The 24,981-nt window shown below is 39.8% G+C and overlaps 1 protein-coding gene across 1 annotated transcript in view; it reads right to left on the bottom strand.

Annotated features, from left to right (window-relative positions):
* The window catches only part of PTPRK (protein tyrosine phosphatase, receptor type K), a 340,206-nt gene that overhangs the window by 58,250 nt on the left and 256,975 nt on the right, over nt 1-24,981 (bottom strand). The window contains exons 11-12 of the mRNA XM_019472633.1: nt 17,841-18,114; nt 14,809-14,845 (exon numbers count right to left, since the gene is read on the bottom strand). Of these exons, the coding sequence (XP_019328178.1) occupies nt 14,809-14,845; nt 17,841-18,114 (311 nt within the window). The remainder of the gene's footprint in view (nt 1-14,808; nt 14,846-17,840; nt 18,115-24,981) is intronic.

The following is a 24,981-nucleotide window of genomic DNA, read 5'->3' as shown; positions in this document are numbered from 1 at the left end:
TGCTGCAAATCGTTCAGGTACAAGAACATATATTCTCTTTTGCCTCCTGACACTTGTTGATTTGCCATTGCTTGTTTGCTGAAAATGAAGTTACAATATTAATTTCTATATGAGTGGGCTGTTAAAGAAACGAGCTATTCTGTCTGCAGAAAAGCAGCTCTGATACACTGTGCAGAGAGCACAGGCATGGCTAGGAAAGGCAATGCTGTATGTCACAATGGAAACAAGACCTTTTCTCTTTAATATAGAGCTCCCACCAGAAAAGTTGAAATACCTCATATTAAACTGGACAGTAATAATAATAAAATGGAAGAGAGTGGAAAGGCCTCAGCACAAACATGAAAGCACACATTCATATTTCATATGCCCTACCCCAAACCAGAAACAAGTCCTCAAACTTGTTTAACCAAGTTAAAAATACATTGTGGGACTGTAAATATCACAAGCTAGCCATCATGCTTACAGATGAAGTAAGTTTTTTTTAGTGTTCATTATGATGATAACTTTTCTTACTTTGCTGTAAAACATCTAGTTAGACACTCAATCAGGAGACAAAGACCACATAGTTCTCAAAATTAATGTTACACAAACACCAGCAGGATAGGAAAATGGCTGAGAGTATCTGTTCGCATCAAAAATGAATTTAAAACACAGTAGCCAGTTTCAAAACTGGCAAAAGAAATGTATCTTAAATCTGTACTTAGCTTCTGGTTTAGGGATGTTTCATTTATGTTTCTGTCTCAAATGTTTCTACCACAGAATAAATTGGTTCTAACTACCTTAACCATGTTCAAACAGGGAATAGCTACATCTTCAGAAGGGAGAGAAAAAGATAAAAGACACAGTCAGCTTATCCTTCATAATTATATTTCCCCTTTAGGCTAACAAATGTTAAGACAATTTGTTGCAAATCTTATTTCTTATTATGTCGTGGCCAGCGATGGCAATGACAAAATTTGGCTTGATGAAACACTTTGTATTGGGTAGGGCTCAAGGAACCTCCATACACAGCTGAATGGAGTATCCCGTACACCTGATGTGTTCTGCTTTGAAGAGAGGTTGAGCAAGCAGCTCAAACATGGAAGGAGTAATATTTTAAGAAATTTTATCACTTGATAAAAAGCAGCTGTCACTTGGTTTTATAGTTTTGAAAAAAACTAGTCAAGTGTTCAGCAAGTTCAGCATATGAACACATTCCGATTTTCCCAAATCTCAGAATGAGTAATTATAGCAATCAGGGCTCTATTGGTCTGGCAGCATAACCCCACCTCAGCAGTGACAGAGGCTACATGCCGCGGTCAGGTCCCCGACAGGTTTATTGTGTGGGCCCAGCTATGCACAACATGCTACGTATCTGCCCAAACAGCTTATCACCTCTACGGGCTGGCTGGTGGCAGACGAGGCAGTACACACTTGCTGTAGGCTCAGGCAGCAACTGTACCCAGGTGGCTGTTCCTCTTTTCCTCCAAGCTACAGGCGTTAGTTCATACAGAAGCCTACCAGGTTCAGATCCAACAGCTAGGTCAGCAGCCAACCATTAAATCTAGAAGTCCCACATCCTCAGACTATACTCAAAACACAATGCAGCTACTCTGTCTCTGAAGAACAAGGGCTTTGCTGAGCTTTTCTAATCACAAACAAAAGAGGACTCAGGAGGCCTGCCATGAACAACTGAACAGGCCTTCCTGCAGCTGAGCTTCTGCAAGTCAACCCACTGTCCGCCAAACACTGCAGTGCTGTGTGCCTACGATCTATCAGGTTACATTATGATCTATCCAAGCACCACAGACCTCCTCCTCCAGCAAACCAAATTGTTTTACCTAAGTAATTGTTTGCATTCATCCAAAACAGTTCCTTGAATGGGTTACTCAAAAATAAAGTAGAAAAGATTTGTACTTCCCAAAACGATTTGGAAAAATACTTTCAGCGGGTCCTGTTCCATGGGTATAAAATTTCACTGTCTAAATTTCACCAATATTACTCAAAAAAGGACATACAGGAAGTTACGATTTCTGTTGCTCGATTCTCTACATGCACAAATTGATTTCACTTTCTGAGTCTGCGAAAACTCTTCAGTTCAGTTTGAATTCAATCTGTATTACTAAAGCTATTTGATTTGGCTAAGTAACATCACGCTTCACGGCTTATGCCAAGTAAGCAATACCTTTTTATACAAAGGCAACCAGACTACCAGCTTTCATATTTGGACAAGCATATAATGAGATTCAGTTTGTCATCTCTCAGTCCCTAAACTGCCAGCTACTTATGTAGAATGAGGGTTTCTAAATTCTGTTCAAAAGCAAAATAAGAACTTGGTAGATTTACAAATAGGTAGTGACTGCTGCAAATAGCCACCATCCTTTCCCATCCTAGTGTGTGGCATGATCTAGGCTGAAACATGTAAGTGGTTGGTAACAGCAATGGCACACTCCATAGTTCAAGTTATTGATCAAAAATCCAATCTAACCCTAATGGTTAATATCTGACGGCTATTCATGGGGACTTGTGACATATATTCCCCAATAGACAGAGCAATCTGAAAAATCAACCCTCCTATCTGATAACAGAATTTTCTGTAAATGTGTTAGTAGAAAATGAAATGTATTATTTCATACAGCAATCGTCATCTTTGATCACATTTGAGATATAGAGGACAGAGGCTCCTTCTAGATGTTTCACTGAGCAGATGAAGCACCCGGTGCCCAGGTTTCACAGTCCAGTATCTTAAAAACCTTTACACCAGGGCAAGGAACGGTAATCCCTTCCATTAGGTGTACAAAACTAAGTGCTATGGAAGATGAACACATGGATGTAAATCCCTGTATAAACATTATGGCTCAGTGATTTCAAGCAGAATGGGAATTAGCTGACAACCTTTCTAAATTTTGGAATAATATCAGATACTAAGCCCTGTATGGATTTAGTATGAGAATGATGTTGGTAACACACCAATGTTTTAGCTGTTGCTAAGCAGTGCTTACACTAGTCAAGGGCTTTTCAGCTTCCCATGCTCTACCCACTGAGAAGGCTGGAGGTGCACAAGAAGCTGGGAGGGGGCACAGCCAGGACATCTGACCCAAACTGGCCAAAGGGACATTCCATACCATGTGACATCACGTTCAGTATATAAGGGACTGGCTGGGCATCGGTCAGTGGGTGGTGAGCAATTGCACTGTGCATCACTTGCTTTGTATACTCTTCTTCTTCTTCCTATTATTATTATTATTATTATTTTATTTTATTTCAATTATTAAACTGTTTTTATCTCAACCCATGAGTTTTCTCACTTTTACTCTTCTGATTCTCTCCCCCATCCCACCCTGGCGGGGGTGAGTGAGCAAGCAGCTGTGTGGTGCTCAGTTGCCAACTGAGGTTAAACCACAACAGTCCTTCAGGATTAAATCTTTATGAACTACTAGAAGTGGGAAACACTAAAGAACTATGAGAAAATCTGTTTACATCTGCAGAAAATAATGACAGCATGTTGAATTTTCAGTCCTTATAAAATTTGTTACAAAACTCTAGGGAATGCAGCACCGTCATTTCAAAACAGGAATGATAATCTCAATTCAGCAAAATCTGAGAAATTAGAAACAGATCAAGGATTAATTTGAGATTTGCTTGACTATTTTTTCTATTGTAATGGATCAACAAAACAAGCAGACAATTCAGATAATCTGGATGGTGTTAACGTACATAAAAATTAAGGTTCACATTAAAAAACGCCTGTACTTGTGCAAATCAACTGCCTTCCATATGTTGAGGCAATTTGAATGCCAATTACAGTAATTGTGGAATCCTACCCTCTCCCTCTCTCATATGGGAAAAAAGTCATCCCTCCACTATTATTAAAAACATGGATATAATAGCAAAAACTCCTTCAACAGTTCCAGCAAATAGTCAACAATTTGGTTTGCCTGTCATTATCTAACGGTCTCCATAATAAGATGTATGATCAGAAAATGTTTTAAAATGTATGTTAGTATCATAGAATAGTTTGGGTTGGAAGGGATCTCTAAAGGTCATCTAGTCCAACCCCCCTGCCGTGGGCAGGGACATCTTCAACTAGATCAGGTTGCTCAGAGCCCCGTCCAACCTGACCTGGAATGTTTCCAGGGATGGGGCATCCACCACCTCTCTGGGCAACCTGTGCCAGTGCTTACAAAAAATATGATTGACATCTTCCATAAGTAGCCCTTTGAAATAGCAAAGTCAGAAATACAGTAGCACCAGGGATGAAAAGAGATTTATTATGATGCCTGTTTGCCATCAGTACATAAGGACTTGGTTTTATTTTCCCAGAAAGAGGCCCATTTTCATGATACTGTGAAGTGTACAGATATAATTTGTTTTGCTACCATATTCACTTACACCATACAGTGCCATTCTGATTTTATTTGCATGTTATGATGGTGTTAAGTACCTATTCTTTACCAGAGCAGAAAATCTTCAGACGTAATTTCCCACACTGTGAAACTGATGACACATAACTGAGGATTGGCCTTAAACTTGCCATTAACCACCTCATTATGCAACCTCTGAGCTTTTCTCTGCATTTCAACTGCACATAGAAACCGGCTTTGGGCAATCTGTTGTCCAACATGAGAACTAGGTCTGGCATAACTGGACGTCCTGTAATCTTGCTGCAGTGCTGACAACGTGACAGCAATTTAGAAGTGCAGCATTCAAGGTAACATCCTGCAGCTTTATGGCAGCAAGGGCATGAAAGCAGTGCATTGGAAATGGTTTGGATGCTCGATGTGGAGACCATAAACTGTCCAAGTTTTGTAGCCACACAAAGAGTGGCAACAACTAATGCACAATAGATGTTTCCTTCTGTGGGAAGCCAGATGTCTCTTATTTCAGACATGCTGCTTTAACGTCCTAAATACTATATATACTACTAAATACTAAATACTTTTGCTATTCCCTGCATGAATTTGCTATTAACTGTGGAGTTTTAAAAGAAGTATGCTGCTGAAGTAGCATTGCTGTTCTCTCAAATTTCACTAGTGTATTGTCAGCGCAGACTACTGCCTCAGGGTATTTTCCACCACAGCAACGTTAGAGCAGGACCTCTTTTTCCTCTATGCTAATGGCCTGGCCAAACCACTTGGCAGAGGGGCTGAAACAGTCAATAATATGTAGTCTGCTTACATACGTGTGAATAACCAATACTCAGTCATCAGCAAAGAGCAAGTAACACAAGTCAGCAGATATGGGACCTCTGATTTAATGTGCAGGTTAAATATTCTGGCATCTGTATGGTATTGAATGTGGTTACCTTTCCTGTTGACTCAACAAAGCAAATGTTAATCAGAAGTGGCAAAGGATGCAATCTGTTTCGTGACCTCTTTGACAGTAAAGAGTTCTGGAAGTCCATCCTGATCAAGAACCTTTATCACCACATCACTGTGAAGCACAGAGAATATTCACAGCCCTTTCCAGGCTGCTGAATTTGCACAAAAGCCTCCACACACATCCAAAGTCAACAGCATTGAAAACCACACGCAGGGTCATAATTCTGTTCCCTACGCTTTGAATTTACCTAGCGACAAAAATCGCTTTAACAGTGCCTGTAACTGCCTCCTGCTCTGACAGACAGATGTGCGATAACCACATGGTTTCTAGAAAGATCGCCCCTCCTGTGAGGTCCATCTGCGTACCCTTCTGGTCAGGATCTTTCCAGAAGTAGTGTGGTTAGCATACAACTTCCCATTAGAGCAGAAAGCAGTTTGCGCTCCTGAACTTCAGAGCCATCGTCTCCTTACACAGCTGACAAAGCATCAATCTCTGTATTCGAGTAATTTGGCAGCAGTGCCAATCAACCATACTGACTTGCTCTGCAACACATTTGACAGTGTTTAGGAAGTGCTACTACGCTTGGCAATACTGCCTCTTGTTTCTAGATGACTAGCTGTAGAACTTCACTTAGCACTCTGTCAGAGATGACAAGCAAATAGTTTAATAAGCCCTTGTAATGTTCATGACAACGAGGTGGAACTTCTTTTCATTTAGTTAAAAGTGTTTGATTAGATACAGAGAAACACAGTGATGCTGATTTTAAGGCCATAAACCGTTTTCATAAAAATCATAAGCACATTTCTGATTTAGATGTTGCTGAAGTTGTTCTGCGTTCTTTGGGCATCATTCTTTTCTGAGACAAAGTCCTGCTTGCACTTCCTGTCCAGGTGCACAGTAAGCAGCTTTATTGTTCAAAAATATTTTGCCTTCTATTGAAAATATCTCTGTGTTAGGCAGCTGTTAATACAAGGATGGATTAATTGCAAAGATTATCACCTCTGCGCCAAGATGTTGCATACCAATGTAACATTTTATGTTTGTTTTTTGTAGCTGGACTGAAGCAGTTTTGACCTTGAGGTTCCATTTCTCCTAGCGGTTTTAAACGTGATCTCAAGACCTTTTGGCTTCACCTGAAGATGGTGAAGACTACTTTCCCTTGCCTTCGACCACTACTTCTCTCCAGCACGTACTGTCATTTCTACCCTGCTTTCAGAACTGCTCGTGCAACTGTTCTAACCTAGGAAACATTTAAAATTATTTTGACTGACTATGTTAAGATTGTTAATTTTGGCTAATCTCGGTGAGATCAGTCATTTGTAACAGGGATAGCTATGAGCTGCTGACAGGCACTTTTTCCACCAGATCTGTGGCCACCAGCCGTACATACTTTCTAAGAATTTGATTTTCTATCTGTGTTGGCTTATGTGTGATCTACCGAAATCCACTCCTCATTATTAATGATCATATCATCAATCTGCCACATACATGATTTTTACTTCACCAGTGCTAAGCTGTAGCACAGTAAGGAAGCTGCTATTGTTTCAACACTGAATGCATCCATGATGTCTTCTGTAACGACAGCATGTCAGAGTTATGGGACAGTGAGGACCAGCTAGGGCTCAGAGCATACTATCACTGCTGGAGTGCCGTTCAAGTTTTCGTTACCACTTCCAAAACAATCTAGGACTTTCCTAGAAACTTCCAAATCCAGTAAATGTGTATATTAAAAACTTCCAAACTAACGCACCGTTTCCTGGAACCAGTTTCAAACACGACTGATTTTGACCTCATCCAGTGTAAACTGTAGTTTCTGTACTGGCACTAACAATGGTGTTAAGATACCTGTATGTAGGGATATTTCTAGCATCACCAATTGTTTGCTTTATTGGGTGCAGAATTCATCTTACACGTCAATGATGTGTGTGGCAAAACCTGCTCTGGACTGTCAGTGTTGACATGCCCACTCATGTGGAGAAAGCTTCACTCTGGCTGAAGTCTACTTACTGGATGTAAACACAACTAATAATTCCTAGAGACCTCTTTCTCCTCCTTTCTTTGAAAAGGTGAAACAGCGCTGTCCCTCAATGGGGCTGCTCTAAAGCTCTGCTGCCGCGCAGATAAGCCAAACTCCTGTCGCTCCTGGGCCAAACGTGCACGTGAGATGCCTGTGATGGACTGTTAGAGGCAGCAATCTCTGCCTGTTCCACCTCACACACTCAACCTCAGGCACTGCAAGGGGCCATTCTATCCAATGGTATAGTTAATGACAATATAAAATGAAAGTGGGGACACGCTGTCCAGGTGAAATGGGGCTAAAGAGTCCAGTCCTATCAGGTGATGACAGAGTTCACCTTCTCTAAACACTTATAAAATGACTTATGTCCAAAAATGACCTTAAATATGACACAAAGAAGGTAAAGACATAAGAAAAAGTAAGAAATGATGAAAGAAGAGAAAAAAAGGGGAGCTAAAATAAAAAAAACACTGCAGTATTAGCAAATGGCTACTTTAAATGGTCATTTTAACTGCATATCTTATCAGGGGAATCAAGGATTTTCTACTGCAGCTAGAAGTCTGATGGGTTTTGTAAAAACAGTACATTTCTACCTTTATGTCTCCATATTTTTTAACAATGGATGCAAAACAGTCAGTGTCCACAATCTGATTCACAACATAATATTTATAATGGCTGAAGAGAACTAAGAAACCAGGCGCCTACGAAAAGAGCATATATGCTAAGATGCTGATCCTTCAACTAGGGCAGGCAATGTATCAACATTCATTCTCTAATATTTAAATATAAACTAGAATCCTCTACCTGAATTCTTACTTTTAAAATTCTTATTCTTTAGGAAACCTTTAAGGTTCCCAAGATTTCAATATGCTTATAGCATCTGTACAAAGTAATTCATTAAGTATCTAGGCCAGAAGAAATACTGAAATATTTCAAAATCAAGGAAAGCTAGTATTTACTATATCTTTGGACTCAAAATTTCTTCATTCTAATGGTTGACTTTTTTTAATACACTGAAATCTATCACTAGTGTTTCCTCTTACGAACTTACTGATTTTAAAAAAGCTAACTTTCAAAATCAAACCAAATTTAATAAAGAAATGTTTGCATGTACTACACTTATCCACTATGCAATGTATTTAAAAGAGAAGTTCTTTAGCAAAGCAATTAGATTTAATAATTGTATTTACTAGATCTACTCATCCATGAAACTTTTCTGACCAAAAGCAGTCAACTACTCTTTCAAAACAGAGTAATAAACCCATATTCCTGAAGACTTAGGAAAGGGGCCAGGAACTGGAAAATACTTCTGATCATAATTATTCTCAAATACAGTTAAAATAAATGGTTCACCTCAGGCAATATCATAAGCATAAAAAACATTAGATAATTCAGAGTTTTTTGCTGTTACCCTCAGAAGGAAGCCTTATTTCTTAGAGATGTCAAGCAACAAGCAGAAAAGGGTACTTCTCTTCAGTGCCTTATAACAAAGAACGGGAAACACATTCTCTGAAAATTGTCCCATACACATTAATCAGGTAGCTTCACCTAATCGATGCTGTTGTTACATTAAATTCCTTTTTACTCAAATCAAATTTTGGTAATTGTATTCCATGATTTCATTACTGTCGTGGTTTAACCTCAGTCGGCAACTGAGTACCACACAGCCGCTCGCTTACTCTCCCCACCCCCCGGTGGGATGGGGGAGAGAATCAGAAGAGTAAAAGTGAGAAAACTCATGGGTTGAGATAAAAACAGTTTAATAATTGAAATAGAATAAAATAATAATAATAATAGAATATACAAAGCAAGTGATGCATGATGCAGTTGCTCACCACCCGCTGACCGATGCCCAGCCAGTCCCCGAGCAGCGCCCCCCCCCCGGCCAGCTTTCCCCCAGTTTATGTACTGAGCATGACGTCACATGGTATGGAATGTCCCTTTGGCCAGTTTGGGTCAGCTGTCCTGGCTGTGCCCCCTCCCAGCTCCTTGTGCACCTCCAGCCTTCTCAGTCGGTAGAGCATGGGAAGCTGAAAAGTCCTTGGACTAGTGTAAGCACTGCTTAGCAACAGCTAAAACATCGGTGTGTTATCAACATTATTCTCACCCTAAATCCAAAACCCAGCACTGTACCAGCTACTAGGAAGAAAATTAACTCTATCCCAGCCGAAACCAGGACAGTTACTCTCTGCACATATATGAAAATACTCACATTATAGGTTTTGTGTTTGGAAATCTGGAGGCGTCCCTCAGTTAACTGCTTTTTTTATAACCATCATCAAATATTCCATCAAAGGATCATTCAATTTTTTATTTACAACCAAAGGTATCACTTATCAGAACTGGCAGATGTGGTTGCTCGGTCAGCTACTGCAATTTCACATACAAAAGAGGAAAATATGCCATGCTAATATTCTGTTTCCATCTTTGCAAAGCTCAGCAAGTCAGTTAAAATCTCCTCTTTGTGAGATAAAAGACATTATGCAAAAGACCACTGAAGTTTAAACATATTAATAGCTTTTTCCCATGAATGAGTGAAAAGAAAGATGTGACTTAGGCAACATCTGCATTTTTCTCTAAATTCATACTGCCACTTAGGTCTCCAGTGCCTATTATGATGGTACAGCTACAGGTCATTGTAGGAGCATTGATCCAAACATAAAAACAGCAGTGAGAGAAGCTTTGTTTCATATACATTTAGCATCTGACATCTTCCCTCATTTGTGCATTAATCAGTAACAGACATATCTGAGCATCCTGCTACAGGAGGTGATTTGACTTTCGCAAATTTCCCTAAGAGCAGAAACATCATCAGGAACAATTTCAAGGAAATAATTATGGTCTAGACAGATTTATGACTTCTAAAGACCTAATCCAAAGCACATTAATGTCAGTGGAAGGACTCCCATTGACATCAAAGGCCTTTAGATCAAACCCCAACTGCTGTGGGAATGAATTCAGAGCAATAATGATGGTGGACTAAATGCACACTTGCAGTTGAAATGTTACCACCCAGACCTTTTTATTCCTCAAATCAGATTAAAAAGTCATTTTCTGCTATTTCACAATTACTTCCAGATGCGCATCATCTCAAATGGCATTTTCATCCATCTGTATGAACCAAGCGTGCATAGAGATAGAGAAGTTCTACACTGCCTGAACTAATAATACAAATGAAAGCCACAAGGGAAAATAATTTTGGAGGTGATGAAGTTCATGTTTTAAATGCGGAGTGAGAAACCTCGGAATCCATTTATTCCTTCTAACTACTTTGGGATAAAGCTGCCAGGCCCACCACTTCTTTATTTACTGCCACAGTAGATTTCTTCTAATTAAATTTTCAATATTTTTCTCTAGTTCCCAAACAAAACAAAAGAATACACGTAAATCAGTGTTAACCTCAAACTTGGCAGCCTAAAAACTGTCAGAAATATCAACTTCATATACTCTCTGCTTAGTAACAGCTCTCCTGTCCCTTCTGTCCTCTTAAACGTCTATTTACATGCTAAATAATTTGAAGCATCACTCTTCTCTGACCATGTTAATCTAGTTTCATTCCCTTAGCAGCCGATAACATTTTAGATTGTGAAATAAAATGCCAACGTTGTGTGCTAGTGGAAACTCATTCAAATTTTTACACAAATTCAACTCCAAGATGTGACTGATCAGTCATCAACATCATGTGTTACTCTGAAGTGCATGCTATGGGAATCACACATCTTTTATTCACTCCTCTAGCAATACTTCGGTTAGGCAGGTTCAGTTATCACATATTCATTGTGATATGAGCATGTAATGGACTGGTTGAACTCTGCCTCACCAAATTAGTTTTAGTAAGTTTGAGAACTTTCTATAGGAGATTATATGTGACACTTTTTTTGTCAAATAACACACATTTCCTAGCATAACTCCATCTTTCAGTACCTAATGAATACCTCACCTATTACCTAAGTCTCTGTACCCTTCTCTGCACTTCAGAAAACAAGATTTTTTTTTGTCCTTCTTCAGTTACTATACGTGTGGGAAACCAGATCATTAGTGACTGGGTAATGCTACTACCTAGATTCAAAGAATAATGAGCCAGAGAACAATTAACTGGTTTTTTTGTTTGTTTGGTTGGTTTTTTTTAACAAATTGATGCTGATCACTGGTTACTAAGAGCATCTGAATGGGAAAGGAATTCAGGTTGACAGAGGAAGGCAATATTGGCTAAAAGTATCCAAGGTATTAAAATGGTTCAGTTCATACATTTTCTGGGCTATACTTGTAATGGAGAACATGCTTTAGGTATGTCCTACCCACCACCTGTGTCACAAGGAGTTATTTTTAACGTGGTTTCCTCATGAATCAAAGCCTATGTGAACAGACTGTGTACGTGTGCAACTTTCATACCCTCTCTCCATATCTAATAACTTGGGACTCTCTTGGCCAATTCAGGCCAATCTGCAGAAAGGCAAAAGTCACAAAGTCATTAAATTCTTAAAAGCTTTATGGAAATAGGTGTCCAGCTAAACGGGGAATCCTATTATTACCCTAAATCAGGGCCATCAAAGAATCACCCTGGCATTCATCCTTCAGCTGCAAGTACACAGGAACTGCTCAGGAGACTACTTTTTAATCTAGTGCTGTTGCAATATTTTCTTCCATGAAAAATTAACTCAGTGTATTTTAATACAACAGACACTAGTAAGCCTCTCAGCTTACTCTAAAAACATTTTTTCAAGACACACCAAAAGCAGTAACATACTTTAGTCATTACTTGGCACCATCTTTTAGATGAGTTCACACTTCAGTGCATTTTGTTATCAGAAGTGCACGAGAACATTGCACCTGGAATATATGGACTGAAAAAGTCTGAGCGCTTCAATTCAAATTTGCTGACTTTCATTAGTTTGACACCAATAAAAAAAACTATTCCATCAATTCTCAAAGGTAGAAGGCAACCCATGGGAATGATACATGCAAAACCCCTTAAGCATTAAAATATGTGTAAATTATGTTAATAGGGAACTGCCCAAGCAAAAAAAAGAAAAAAATTAGTCAGGGAAATAACACATTTAAAGAAAGTTAAATTATCAAGATTATAATTTCAGGGATATGAACTTCTCCAGCACCAAACCATGTCATTACTACCATATTTTTTCTTCCATCTTTATATCTTATCGGCGTGAATATACACAGTAGATAACAACAGACCCTTGAATGAGGTAAAAATAAGAAAGTACCTTCGCTGGTAATACTGAACTTCTCTACCAGGGAAATTTTGTCTTGGCTTTACATGCACCTTTAATGCCGTTCCTCTCCCCCTGCTTTCACCCCAGCTCTTCATGATTTTTAATGCCTTTTCAACATGTTCAAGGCAAAATTCAGTTTGGCCAGCTGTTGGCTGCTTCAAGTCACATGAGATGACACAGAACTACACACTGCTTTTATAACTGAATACATAGTTTAGACAATTTGCTGGATTTTAAAAGGGTACATTAGCTTTACTGGGGTGCATTAGGTAAGGTGAGACAGTCCCCTTTTCCCTATGAATATATTACAAACGTAACCAGATGACTCCTAGGTCAATGATTCAAAGCAAACTTACACACTACGAAAAAATCAGCATAACCATATGAACATATACATAAACCAATATATTAAGTATACTTTTCTTCAAGGACAACAAGTCGTGGTATTATTTTTATGACGAAAACATGGGAAAAAATTTCAGTATCAGCTTTTTAAAAACCATTTAGAACACCAGGGTAACTCGTTTGAGAGCTATGAATGTACGTGACTTTGAAGTGATGATTCCCTATTAAATGCATTCCTTCAGAGCAAGAGAAAGCATTTGCTCCTAATGTTGCCTCCCTCCACATTTCACATCTATCAATTAAAATAAAGTCAGAGAAAACATTTTGGTTTTTAGTTCCACATTCAAGGAGTATAGTACTGACATATCAGGCAATGCAGTTACTTCACGAAAACATGTCTTTAGCCAGAGCGGCAAAGCCAAGATTTATAGCACGATGGTAAGAAACATGCTACTCATTTCCCCTTTCCTTCAGACTACAGCCATTGGGGTGCAGGTGACACTTACGGCAGAGAAAGGCATACAAGCAACCACCAGGACTATTGCTCCCGCGAACACTGCTTTGACATCAGTGGACTGAATATGGTTAAGTAAAAAATAATTTCCTCATAAGCCAGGTGAACTCCTTCCCCATTTTGTTATTACTATCCAGAAAATGTATGATGAGAGAGACCGCTGCTCTCCTCTTCCTCATTCCATATTTCTGCAGTATTTTAGGGTATTTCTAAGCCTTTCAAGACTCTCCCTTGACTCAAATCCTAGCAATACATGCTTGTGGTACATAAATATTTGTTTATGCAAATACATTTTAATTCAAACATTTAATCTTGCCAGGTAAACACAAGAAAGATAATGCTGATATACTTTTCACAGAAGACTTAGCTCATGGTTTTAATTTCCTGTTTTTATTAGCTTACCTCACTTGATGAAAACATTAACGCATTTTGAAAAGTACGTTTTATTTTCTGGTTTCTCAAGAAAACGCTTTGTTGCTACCACCTCATTAGAGTCATCAGCTTTTAATTGGAACAAGTTTTAAATTTAAAGAAGCGATTGAAAAAATGGTGCTGATGTGTCACCGCAGTACTTTAAATGCTCACTTGCTCATATCGAAAGTTGTTTTTATGCTGAATATCAATATGCAATTAGAAAGAGATAATGTAAGTAGTGCTGGGCCTCTGCAGAGTACTCTTTCAGCATTTGTAAGCTCCCTTCTTGTTTATGCTGCCGGAGTCTATCAAACAACTCTCATGTTGACACAACATGAAAGCAACCAAAATGAATGGCTATAAATACAGTCAAAGCAAGAGATAGCAATAAGCAGAACAACTAAGTCCTCATTTGAAGATGAAACAGTATTTCTGAGTGAGCAGCATGTGATTAACCTGCTGTATGTGGGGTCAATATGATTTATTCTCACAGCTCTGCAGCCAGTCGTAGCCCTGGGCCTCACTTGCTATCAAAGACACAGCCTTCCTCCAATCAACCCTCCCCTATGTCTAGCTAACACTGAGCTCTTACTTAGGAAAATTAACTATCGTGTCTTTCATTTAAATTATTTCCACCCCTGCTTGGAAATAACTGTTAGCATAACGGACAGTTTACCAAGTGTGCTTTCTAGTCTCCAGTTCATCTATCTGCTGCCTGCAATGCTCCTGCAGCCTAAGAGCAGATCTTGAAAACCACAGACAGGGAAAACAAAGGAGTACCTATCTTGTCTAAATTCTGATTATTGCTAGAACAGTACTCTCTTGGCCCAATAGCAAAGAATAAAAAGCAGTAGCCCATTACATTTCAAGACAATCAAGTGGTTCAAAATAGAGGGACAGTACTGGATTTGGTTCAAACATTTAACAGAAACTCCACGTTTCATTTAAAAAAGCTACTTTTCTTGGAGGGACGAACCTCTTACCTTTTGTAGCTATTCGAACACACTGAGTTTTGGTTTCCTGTTGAGGAGGGAAAAGTAAAGAAAACAGTCAGATCAGGTTGTTCTTTCTTGCCCTCCCCATTCCATAAATTCGTCCGAGATCTGCTGATCAGCTGGGGCAACCCAACAAGGTGGCTCAGGGCTCTGGACTTAGCAGGAGAGAAGAGGCTGAGTGATTTTGCCTTTACAGAAGCTGGATGAAATCTAGACATTGATCTGTACTATCCAGGATAACAATGGGGAGAAAAGGTGCAGGACAGCCCAGATGTAGCCAAATTTCAGATTATTCAAATCAAATGGAAATCATGCCATAAGAACACAGAGAGAGGGTGCAGTGGAAGAAAAGGGGAGGACTGGTGCTCCTCTTATTTCATGGCACAGAAATCCTGAGCCAGTGTTGACCTCCAACAGCACCATGCAGCAAAGAAGGGTACATTTGTTCAGCACTGTGTCCAAATTAACTTGTCTTGCTGCATCCTGATGGTCTTGAACAGTTACGTGAAGCATGTCAGCAACGTGCTCCCACATGCTTCTGAGTATGGAATTAGCATAGAAGCAGCCCAGGTATCCCTTCACATACGACACAGTTAATCTACAACCTATATAATCTGCCCAGGAAAGACAGTGATTTGACAGTCATGTGCTTCCGAAGAAGTTGCACATGCAAAGACAATTTTTATGTTTTTACTTCCCCCCTTGCCCCTTCAGAAGTTTGGTCAGCAATTGAAACAAATGAACAGAGAAATGACTTGGTTATGCACAGTTTGGACAACTTGAACAGACGAGGGTCAGTCATAAATGGGTTTTCTGACCTTTTTGTACAACGTGCAGTCATTTTAAAGGCAAACATACTGAAATAGCATAAGGTTGTGTGAGAGGATGCAGCTGCTGCTGTATTAGATCACTCTAAACAATATTAACCTGTAATTAGAAAATATAATAATGGCAGTTTCATTCTTTAAAATATGCTCCCTCTAGTCCTGCACCCCACAGCACTCCATCCCCGCATACATCCCCTGGGATCTCTCTCTTCTTGAAGATTCCCAAGCAACAGGTAAAATATGTTGATGCTGTTTTGCAAACACAGCTTGTAAAGAACGAGAAAAGCTGTGAGTTGAGGCTTCCCTTAAGTGTTCCATAAAGACAATTTCTCAATCTAAATGAAAGCCCTGCAAAGTTTATCGATATAATCTTACCTAATTAGCATTCTCCCCAGTTACTGCATTTACTTGTCCACTTTTGATCAAAATGTCTGTGAGGATCACAGAGTAATTCTCATCCCAACCCTATGGTGTATTTCAGAGCATACTTTACTTCCCTTTGACTATTTTGGTAAGCCCACTGCTTTATAGTAAAGCACCTGTTTAAATATTCTGCAGCTCAGAGGTTATCTTACAACCACTAGATCTCTGTCCTGGCAGAATGCAGTGCAGTCCACCCAAAACCTCCCCCCACATCCCTCTAGGAACAGAAATCTGATCCAAAGTTTTAAATCATACCAGAAAAAAAAAACATTTTAGGATTAAACTCTCTCACAAGCTGAAATCACGTTAAAGTGAAAAATAACGTGTTCTTCCCTCATCTTCTACTTATCTGTCAAAATGTAAAAGCCAAAATAAAGATCTGTATTTGTATTTAATATTTTTGTTTTACTTTTCCCTCCCATTTATTTCTTGGGGAATGAAACAAATTTCCTTACAACTCAGTCAGCCGGAAGCCAACAAAAGCAAAGGGAATATATGTAGCAGGTGAGGGAAATATGAACGAGTGACTAGCAGTTACCTTTTATTTTGCTTTGTTTGCTTCATACAGGTCTATAGATAAGAACTAGGAAGAGGGGACGGTCTCTTCATTCAGAAAAAGCCTCCAGTTCTCAAGCAGCTCCAGTACACTTTCATCAGCTCCTGCTTTTTCCTCATTCTGACTTGATGCGTATGCAATTTTCATAACTATTGGTAGAAGGTGAGATTTTCTTCAAAAGGCTCCAAGGCAAGGCTGCCTGTTAGCTAGGATTTGTTTAGTCACCGCAGAGACCCAAACGTAAGGAAGGGTAAACACGGCTTCTGCTCCTTTCCAATGGGCTCTGGTGAGTCTCAGCGGCTATCGATCTGGCTGTTCTTTCTAGCTCCTCTCTGACCTGCCTGGACACTTCCTATGGAGATTCTTACGGACATGTTATTGCAATTTCCTTCAGATTTCTAAACTATAAATCAAAAATTTAAATTTTTAAATATCTGAAGCTTCTGTGCCTACCATCTTTTCCCTCCTCACCGATGATTTCCCCCTCCCCCATTTTTCATTTATGAGAGGAAAAACCATTCAAGAGCAACAGCATGGGGCTTGCAGAGCCACAGTTGTTCTTCCCACCTGGAACCTCCCTCCCTGGCACTCTTCCCCCTTCCATGTGCATAGAGCATAGAGCCAGCAGCAGTACTCAGCGACAGAGTTAAAAATGAAACACCAAGGAGGTAACGAAGGTGAGCAACAGCCTTACTCTTACTATTGCACAGCAGTGGAGCAAGCCTCAAGTACACCTTCCCAGAAAGGCTCTCAAAAACACACCGTGGACCTGGGGTTACTTTTGCTCAAGCAAATTTTTACTTTTTATTTGATGTTCAGTGTGAGAGTCTCAAAAAGTTTCTAACATTTTATTAGCCTGCTGAGCAGCCCATGTTCTGTTTATCCCATAGTAATTTAATCTTCTGAAGTGCGCAAGTACTGAGAATTGGGGAAAGGGCTGTGGATGTTATTTACCGAGGAGGCAGAGTCACAGCACTGAAATTACTTCGCCGAGATGATTACTACAAGATGTATTAAACTCTCATCTAGTAGCAGTTACTATGATGCAAGGGTGGTGTGAAACGTGAATGGCACGCTGCCATGCTGTCACGGCACGGAAGGGATTACAGCCGTGCCACTGCCAACACCTAACTACGTCCAACTTTGACACTCCTAATTGTCACCATGGGCATGTCTTTGACTCCATCCAGGAGAAAGGTGTGGTTGGCACTTACCTTCTCAACGCTACTCATGGCCTGGAAATAGATGTTGTAGCCTTTCCGAGGAGCCAGCGGCGGGTTCCAGAAACCCTGGTAAGTCCTGTTGTCGCCCACAGTAAAGGGGGCTGGCTCCGGCAGGTTTCCTGGGGGCAGCTCAGCAGCGAAGTAATACGGCGAGCCTCCGCTAAGAGCGGTCTGATAGGTGACGGGGATTTGGTAGCACTCCATGGCACCTGTTTCTCGCTTCGTTCGGTGCGGGTGCAGCTCCTCAACAACGATCTGGTAGGCACTAGTGAAACAGAGGAAAATCAGCATACCTTTAAGGTCACCTGCTAGGGTCAACTCTCTAGTCTCATGAAAATATTAACCCGATTGCTTTGTGTAAACTTAAAACGAAAAAAAAAGAAAAGAAAATAGGAAAAGACAGCAGATTCATGGATGCAGAGGAGAAACAAAGGCTTGAAATAAAGCAAAGCTGTCTAATTCAGCCATTGGAAAGAAGCAGCATCCATTTTTTTCAGGAAAAACAACAATACAAATCTATACATAACCTCCTAACAATGATTATTCTTTTTTTTTTAAGGCTTTTTTCTTTTGAAAAAACATATGAATGAATCTGACTTTAAACTACAATAGATTAAATTCTTGGCTAATCGGAAGCATCTGAAGTTAGCATTTTCCTTTGAAACAATATTAGAGAAAGCTGAGCTTCAAGGCCCAACATAACGACTGCCTCCAGGCTGTGCCTGAAGCACCAATTTGCAGTTGTCATATCATTAAGAGACAGAATGTGCTGACAGGCTTCTCCACCTCTTGACCTTGCTGTGGCTTCTATCTTGGCTCAGAGCTACGCAGATCTAAAGTACAAGCGACATGCTGCAATACAAGCACAGATGGACAGAAATCTGTCCATTCTACCAAAATAGACTGCCTCATTCCTCTACAATTGTCAATGATAAAACGTTACAAATTGCTCAAGCAGATGGCATTCGGCCTATTAAAACGCCATCCCAACCTCCCAATACTTCTCTTGAAATGGTCCATGGCTTGGTCACTTTTCAAAATCACCTGCTCAAAATAGAACAGGTAATTATAATTCTTCTTTCTCCTTTAGGGGAACTACCTAACTGCAGGATGTTACCAACTCATTATCAGCTTCCTCTGCTCTGCAGAAGTACAGAACTTACACACTGAGGGCAGGAGGCAATTCTTCAGTTTATAAGAAAAAAAGAAAAGAAAAAAAGTTTTTTGCATTTTAAGAAATATATGTACGCATACGTACCTATACACACACATGTATACATGCACACAATTTCTTATTTATATGCAGATACATTTGAGGGCCTTATGAAAGAGTAGTAAGAAAATATGCCTAAGCATGTAGACAAGACCTGAAGCTATTCAATTAAACTGGCAGAATTGCCTCTCTTGGTTTTGTTTTAAAGATTTCTAAACAGAAAAAGTAAAATTGAAGAGAGTTCTGGAAGCATCACTGCATTGCTGCAGGGACTCCGAAAGGCAAAGGCAAAGACAGTCCTCCTCATTTCAGAACTTATGGGGCAGCATTAAATTATTACGTCAATTTTCTCTGCTACTACTGCCCAAAAAACCCAGTAACTGTAGTGGCAGAGATGAAGTATGATACTGGGGAATGGAAGAAAGGAGAGAAGAAAAAAATAAGAAATTAGTTTCACGTCTTTCTAGAGCTGAAAGAAGTTGTTAGCATCCCCTCTTCCTAGCACCTAAAAAATTAAGGAGGAAAGCCTCTTCCCTTTCAAAGTGACCAAGAGGAATATAAAAAGTCACCTCATTTTTGAAACTCTAGGTAATTAGAAGGACGTAAACAAAAAAATGGTAAGTTAGTTCCAGGGATCTCTGTTTTTCATAAGCAGCCTGTGAACTGAGCTTGGTTATAAATCATCTTCTGTGGTAACCTCTATGTATTAACCACATCCAGTTAATGCGGCCTGCACCAACAAATCACTTCCACAAGACCCCTGCGTACCCAGAACCTTTCTTTACGCTTCAAAATTGATGTACTAGCAAAAAAACCCTAGAAGCATCAATACTTTACAAACTTGACAGGATGCAAAATATTTAAAATAATTTTTGTTTATAATGTCCCAAGGGACCTCCCTGGCCTGGCCCTGGACCCAGGCAGGGTTAAAACCACCGCTCCCGAACTGGGCAGCCAGCTACAACTGGAGAGTGCTGGGAGCAGAGACACCGCCTCTCTGCTCCCTCCGTTCTGCAGTCTTTCTCTCGTGAGCTGCCAAAGGACTGGACCGACACAAATTCTGCTCTCTCAAGTGCCAGGAGAGCAGGAAACTTGTCATCCGCGACACCCTGCCAACTTAGGAGGAGAAAGCCAGCAGGGAGAGCGGAAGGACAGCGCAACGTCTGCAAGCGACAGAGGCAACCGTCCCCTGGAACAGCCTGGTTTGTCACGCAGCTCAGAAGCTGAGATCCACCACAGTTTCCAAATTAAACCCCTTATTTCCCATTTTACAAAATAAAGGGTAAATGAGGTATCTTTTTTTTAAGGCGCATATTCTTTTTAAGGGGCAAGTCTCTATGGGGACAGAAACAAACCAAAAAAATAAAAGATGAAGGGCATGAGAGTTAAATACTGAGATAAATATTAGGTAAGTCCCTTTTAATAGCATTCTTTAAAAATATGCAGTAATTTTTGAATCTTAAATAAAAGGTATGGCAAAATTTTAAGCATGAGATCACAAGAAAATGTGAATGTTCTGAAATATTTTCAAATAATTTACATAAAGTACGCTCCCATTTAAATAAAATATGCTTCAAAAAATAATGCTTTTTGGGCCCCTATATCTGAAGCTACAAATCTGAAGCTACAAAATGTGCAAAATAAGAAATAGATATACACATTGCAGCCGTCTGCATTTATACAATTACTTTTAGTTAAAGAAAGAATAGCAAATGTCAGAAAGTCTTTAAAGTCTCTAACGAGGCTTTTTAATTTTTTTTTTTTTAATTTTTATTTTTTAATTTTCACAAAGTATCTTTTAAATAAAAGATGTGCCTATCCTCTTTGGAAAGGGGATCTGGCAGTATTTTTCATGCTACATTATAGGCTAACAAGACACGGAGGAATGCAGTCATCTCGGCCCTTTGTGATACCATCTGTTTAAGCCTATTTACTAACACTACAGTGTCTCCAAAGCAGCACTGTTACTCTATGTACACATAAGAGTGTTCGGAAAGGACACCCTGCTGTAAGATGTGAAGAAAGAAGCCAAAATCTAAATTTGCAACTTGAGAAGTGGGGTGTTCACTGGCTGTAAATGTGGTCTGATATCAGGCTACAAGTGAAAGTTTAAAGGCTATGTACTCTGCTTATCCTTGCATTTTTACATATTACTAATCCTAGCTTCAATTATCTTATGTTTTCTACACATTTTTTGTGTAACGGTGGGAATTCAATTATTGAGAGAGCTTTCTTGTGACTGGAGCTGAGGGAATTCCTACAATAGCTATTTTTTTTCCAGTCTTCCCATACAGCAAACAAGGAATAAAAGAGAGAAAGAGAGGGCGGGGTGGAAACCTAGATGACAACATTCCTTCTCCCTGATGACTATAATAAGTTCTGAGCTATTCTGAAGAGTAATACAGACTTCAGGAGCTTCTACATAAGTTGCCAGGATCATAAAGGCCAAACAGTTGCCTGAGACAGCCAGGTAAGTGGAGAAAATGTTGAAGATATAACAGGTGAAGAGCTCCTCTGCTGAGATTTTGCAGGAGGACATTATTTTTGATGTCAAAAACCTTTTTCTTTTACTAAAGAAAACCTGCACAGAACCTCCCTATTGACAAAGACAATTACAAACAGCCTAAGCAGGCTCCTGCCAACAGATCCTCCTTTTTACCCCTCCCTAAAAACTCAGGCTCTCAAACAGGTACTGCAGTGGTGAACACGTTGTTCATACTTCAGCCCTATTCTGACTGGGCTTTAATATCAGCTAAAGATTTCCTTCCACGCGCCTAGTGGAGACACAGCATTCTCTCCTTTGACAGGTGCCAGACTGACTGACAGCTCAAGTTATAACCTGAGCTCTTGAAAGTCCGACCGACAACTAAGTTTAGCTGCTTCCTGCCATGGTCCACTTAATCAGTCTTTTTGTAAAATGAAAACAACCTGATTTTGCATATGGAGGTATAAGAAAAACACATTACCAATCAAATAAAATAAATTTCATCATTAAACAGTTGTCTATGCTGATTCTGATATAAGTGCTTCGTAACCCTCATCTGAAGTAGGATTTGAAAACAAAAGATTGTTTTGCCGGTGCTCAGTTAGGATCCTTCAGAAAAACTACAGTGACAAATCACATCTTCAAATGAATCACTGAAGCACCATTGATGCTACTGACTGGGATCTCATCCATGAGATTGATGGTGAAACAGTACACGCTTCACAGTGAGCCTGAGCCATCCAGCCCTGTCTCCCCTTGCATTTCTAGTCTGTAATTTTGTTTAAAACTTCAGGAGGCCATAAAGAATGCTAGAAATTACACAATAACACTTGACAGGGAAGTTATGATTAGAGTCATGTTTAAACTGTGATGACTAGTGTCTGAAAGAAATGATTGACAGCTGCACATAGATTACACTTGAGTTAAGGAACATCTGTTTCCTGGGGGGCTGTGTTGATGGAGAGGCTGAGGTACAACAAAATCTGATCATAGTATAATTCTGTTTGTAAAATCAAAGAGTATCAGACTAAGCTTTTTTTTTCCCTTTTCTATTTTTTTTTTTTTTTTAAAAAAAACAACATGGACCTACTGCTATTACATAAAATAATATTTTGACCATCTACAGCTCCAGGGATTAAAGGACTGGGTGCAAACAAACCTTTTCAAAAAGCCAACTGTATTCTTCAGTGTCAGGCCTAAGAACAGCATTCGATTCCCTTCTACTCAATCACAGCTGCAGGCACCGTAATGCATTTTTTCCCACCTACCTAGTAACACTCATTATGGCAGCAAGCCAGCTTGTAGTGGAAACACAACTGCAGCGTGGATGGAGCGAAGCTTCACTAAAATGCATCATAAAGTTTAGCGAAATGCATTGAATCAATTCAGAATTTCAGTGTGCTACATTTATCTCCCCTATTAAGAAGCTGCTGAAAAATACCTGTCTGCAATATGCATAACTTCAGGAAAGGGAATAGGACCCTGTCTTCTGCATTCCCCTGGAGAATGCTCCTCATTCAGAGTAAGGAATAAAACATCCGTTTTGTTTTAAAAATAAAGCCCAGATCTCCAGTTATGGTGGAGGACTTATTTCCTTGGCCCCCTGATGTTAGAGATTTAATGTACTTTCTTAGGTTTTAGAAATTAATTAAAGCGGAGAGGGAAGATGGGAGACAGGAAGAAAGATGTATGCTTTTTTGAGAACCTACTCAAAGAACAGTTGTTAATACTCTATCAAACTATCCCTATCAAACTTTCTATTAATGTTTAGTACATAGATCCTTTTTGCCACCTTCATAGGCCACAGTGACAAGCTCATGCCATAGGACTGAGGACGCTGTAAGGAAAATTGAGAGGCAAATGTGAGGTGGTGTGCTGCAGGTTCACTCTGCAGCGAGTTACTTGCCTGCCAGTACAGTGCAGAGAAACCAGAGCTCCCTGAGCCAGGTACGAGTAATCCTCTAGCCGCATCCCATCACGCTACCAGTTCGCGAAAGAACACCCCCAAGAGAGAAACCCGGGATGCAAGACTGACCCCCCTCAGGGTGAGTGGCGGGACCGAAGGCGGGAGCCCGCTGCTGTCTGCACAAATGTGCCACAGACCAGTTGGCGTAGAGAGGATGAGCACCACCATCAGCAGATCCCAGTGGTGTTTGGCAGGCACGCTCTGGACAAGCCTATGCACCAGCCCCCTCGGGGGACCAGGCACAAGACTGAAAGGACTTGGCATGGATTAGATGAGAGAGAGATATCACATTTCTCAAATAGGGACAGCTTTGGATATGGCCAGCAGCAGGACACCGGGAAGGCTTTAAAAGCACCTACAAAGGCGTATAGTGAGTTTAAGCACCTGCATAACTTGGGAGCATTTTCAGATCACAAGTCTGGTTTCTACTGCATCAATTCAACAAAAACCCTATTTTAGGAATCCAAGTCTTGTACTGAATGTAGTCCTGTATATTTTATCGTTCTTCACACCCAAAAAATTCCTAGGTTTGCTCCAGGGCAATCTTTCAGAAACTAATGACGTATGGGCTTACAATTTTATTTATGAATATAACACATGAATATCTCCTATAAAGGGGATGAATCTGGATTATCTTCTATGACAGAATATAAATAACTTGATCATATCAATCATAAGGGTGACTATACGATAAGCATATAAAAATGCTTATAGGTACGTGACTCATCCCCACAACATCCAAGTAAAGCATACGTTCCTCTGAATGGAAACAGACTTAAGAAACAGTTAATTTTCCTCTTCTTTGAGGGCTCAGGCACATTACTCAACATCAGCTGAGCTGCGGTAACCGACTTAATGCAACACAGAATGAAATGCATTAGCCTGTATTTCTCTAAAATGTCACAAGGGTAAGAGCATGAAAAGGTTCTGATGCTCAGTAGCTAATTAACCCCCAATTAGTCAACCCTGTTCTTGAATATCGCTGATGCAGCCACATCAGTAAAACACAAATGGAATCAAATAATATCACAAAATTTTTGCACTAACAAGTAGAAGTAAAGAGCAGGATGTGGATTAATCTTTGCAAACAGAATTAAATTATCTCTCAATAGAGAGCAGAAAGGGAAAGACCCCTTAAAAATAACATAAATGATACATTTTAATATGATTATGGGACATGCCAAATAAAATTTAATAGCTTGCTACATGATTTCTAGTAAGAAGCACTCAGAGGAAAAAGGTCAAATAGTTTGTATTCATCACTATTATTCTCCCATTTCCTCTGAGCTTCCAATTTTCCAGTCATACATATATGCTACAGAATAGCTGATTTGAAGCACTGGAGAGGAAGTGTTATTTTCAAATCCACTTTCTGACAAACACCTTTCAACCTCGTATTTCAGAGAGACTATGAGAAATTAAATGAAATTATAATGGATAGGAGGTGGTCCCTGGGGCCCTAAATCAA

Source organism: Aptenodytes forsteri, unplaced genomic scaffold, assembly GCF_000699145.1.
Source record: "Aptenodytes forsteri isolate BGI_AS27 unplaced genomic scaffold, ASM69914v1 Scaffold82, whole genome shotgun sequence".
Taxonomy (NCBI): Eukaryota; Metazoa; Chordata; class Aves; order Sphenisciformes; family Spheniscidae; genus Aptenodytes; species Aptenodytes forsteri.
This window is presented reverse-complemented; position numbering and strand designations above follow the sequence as displayed.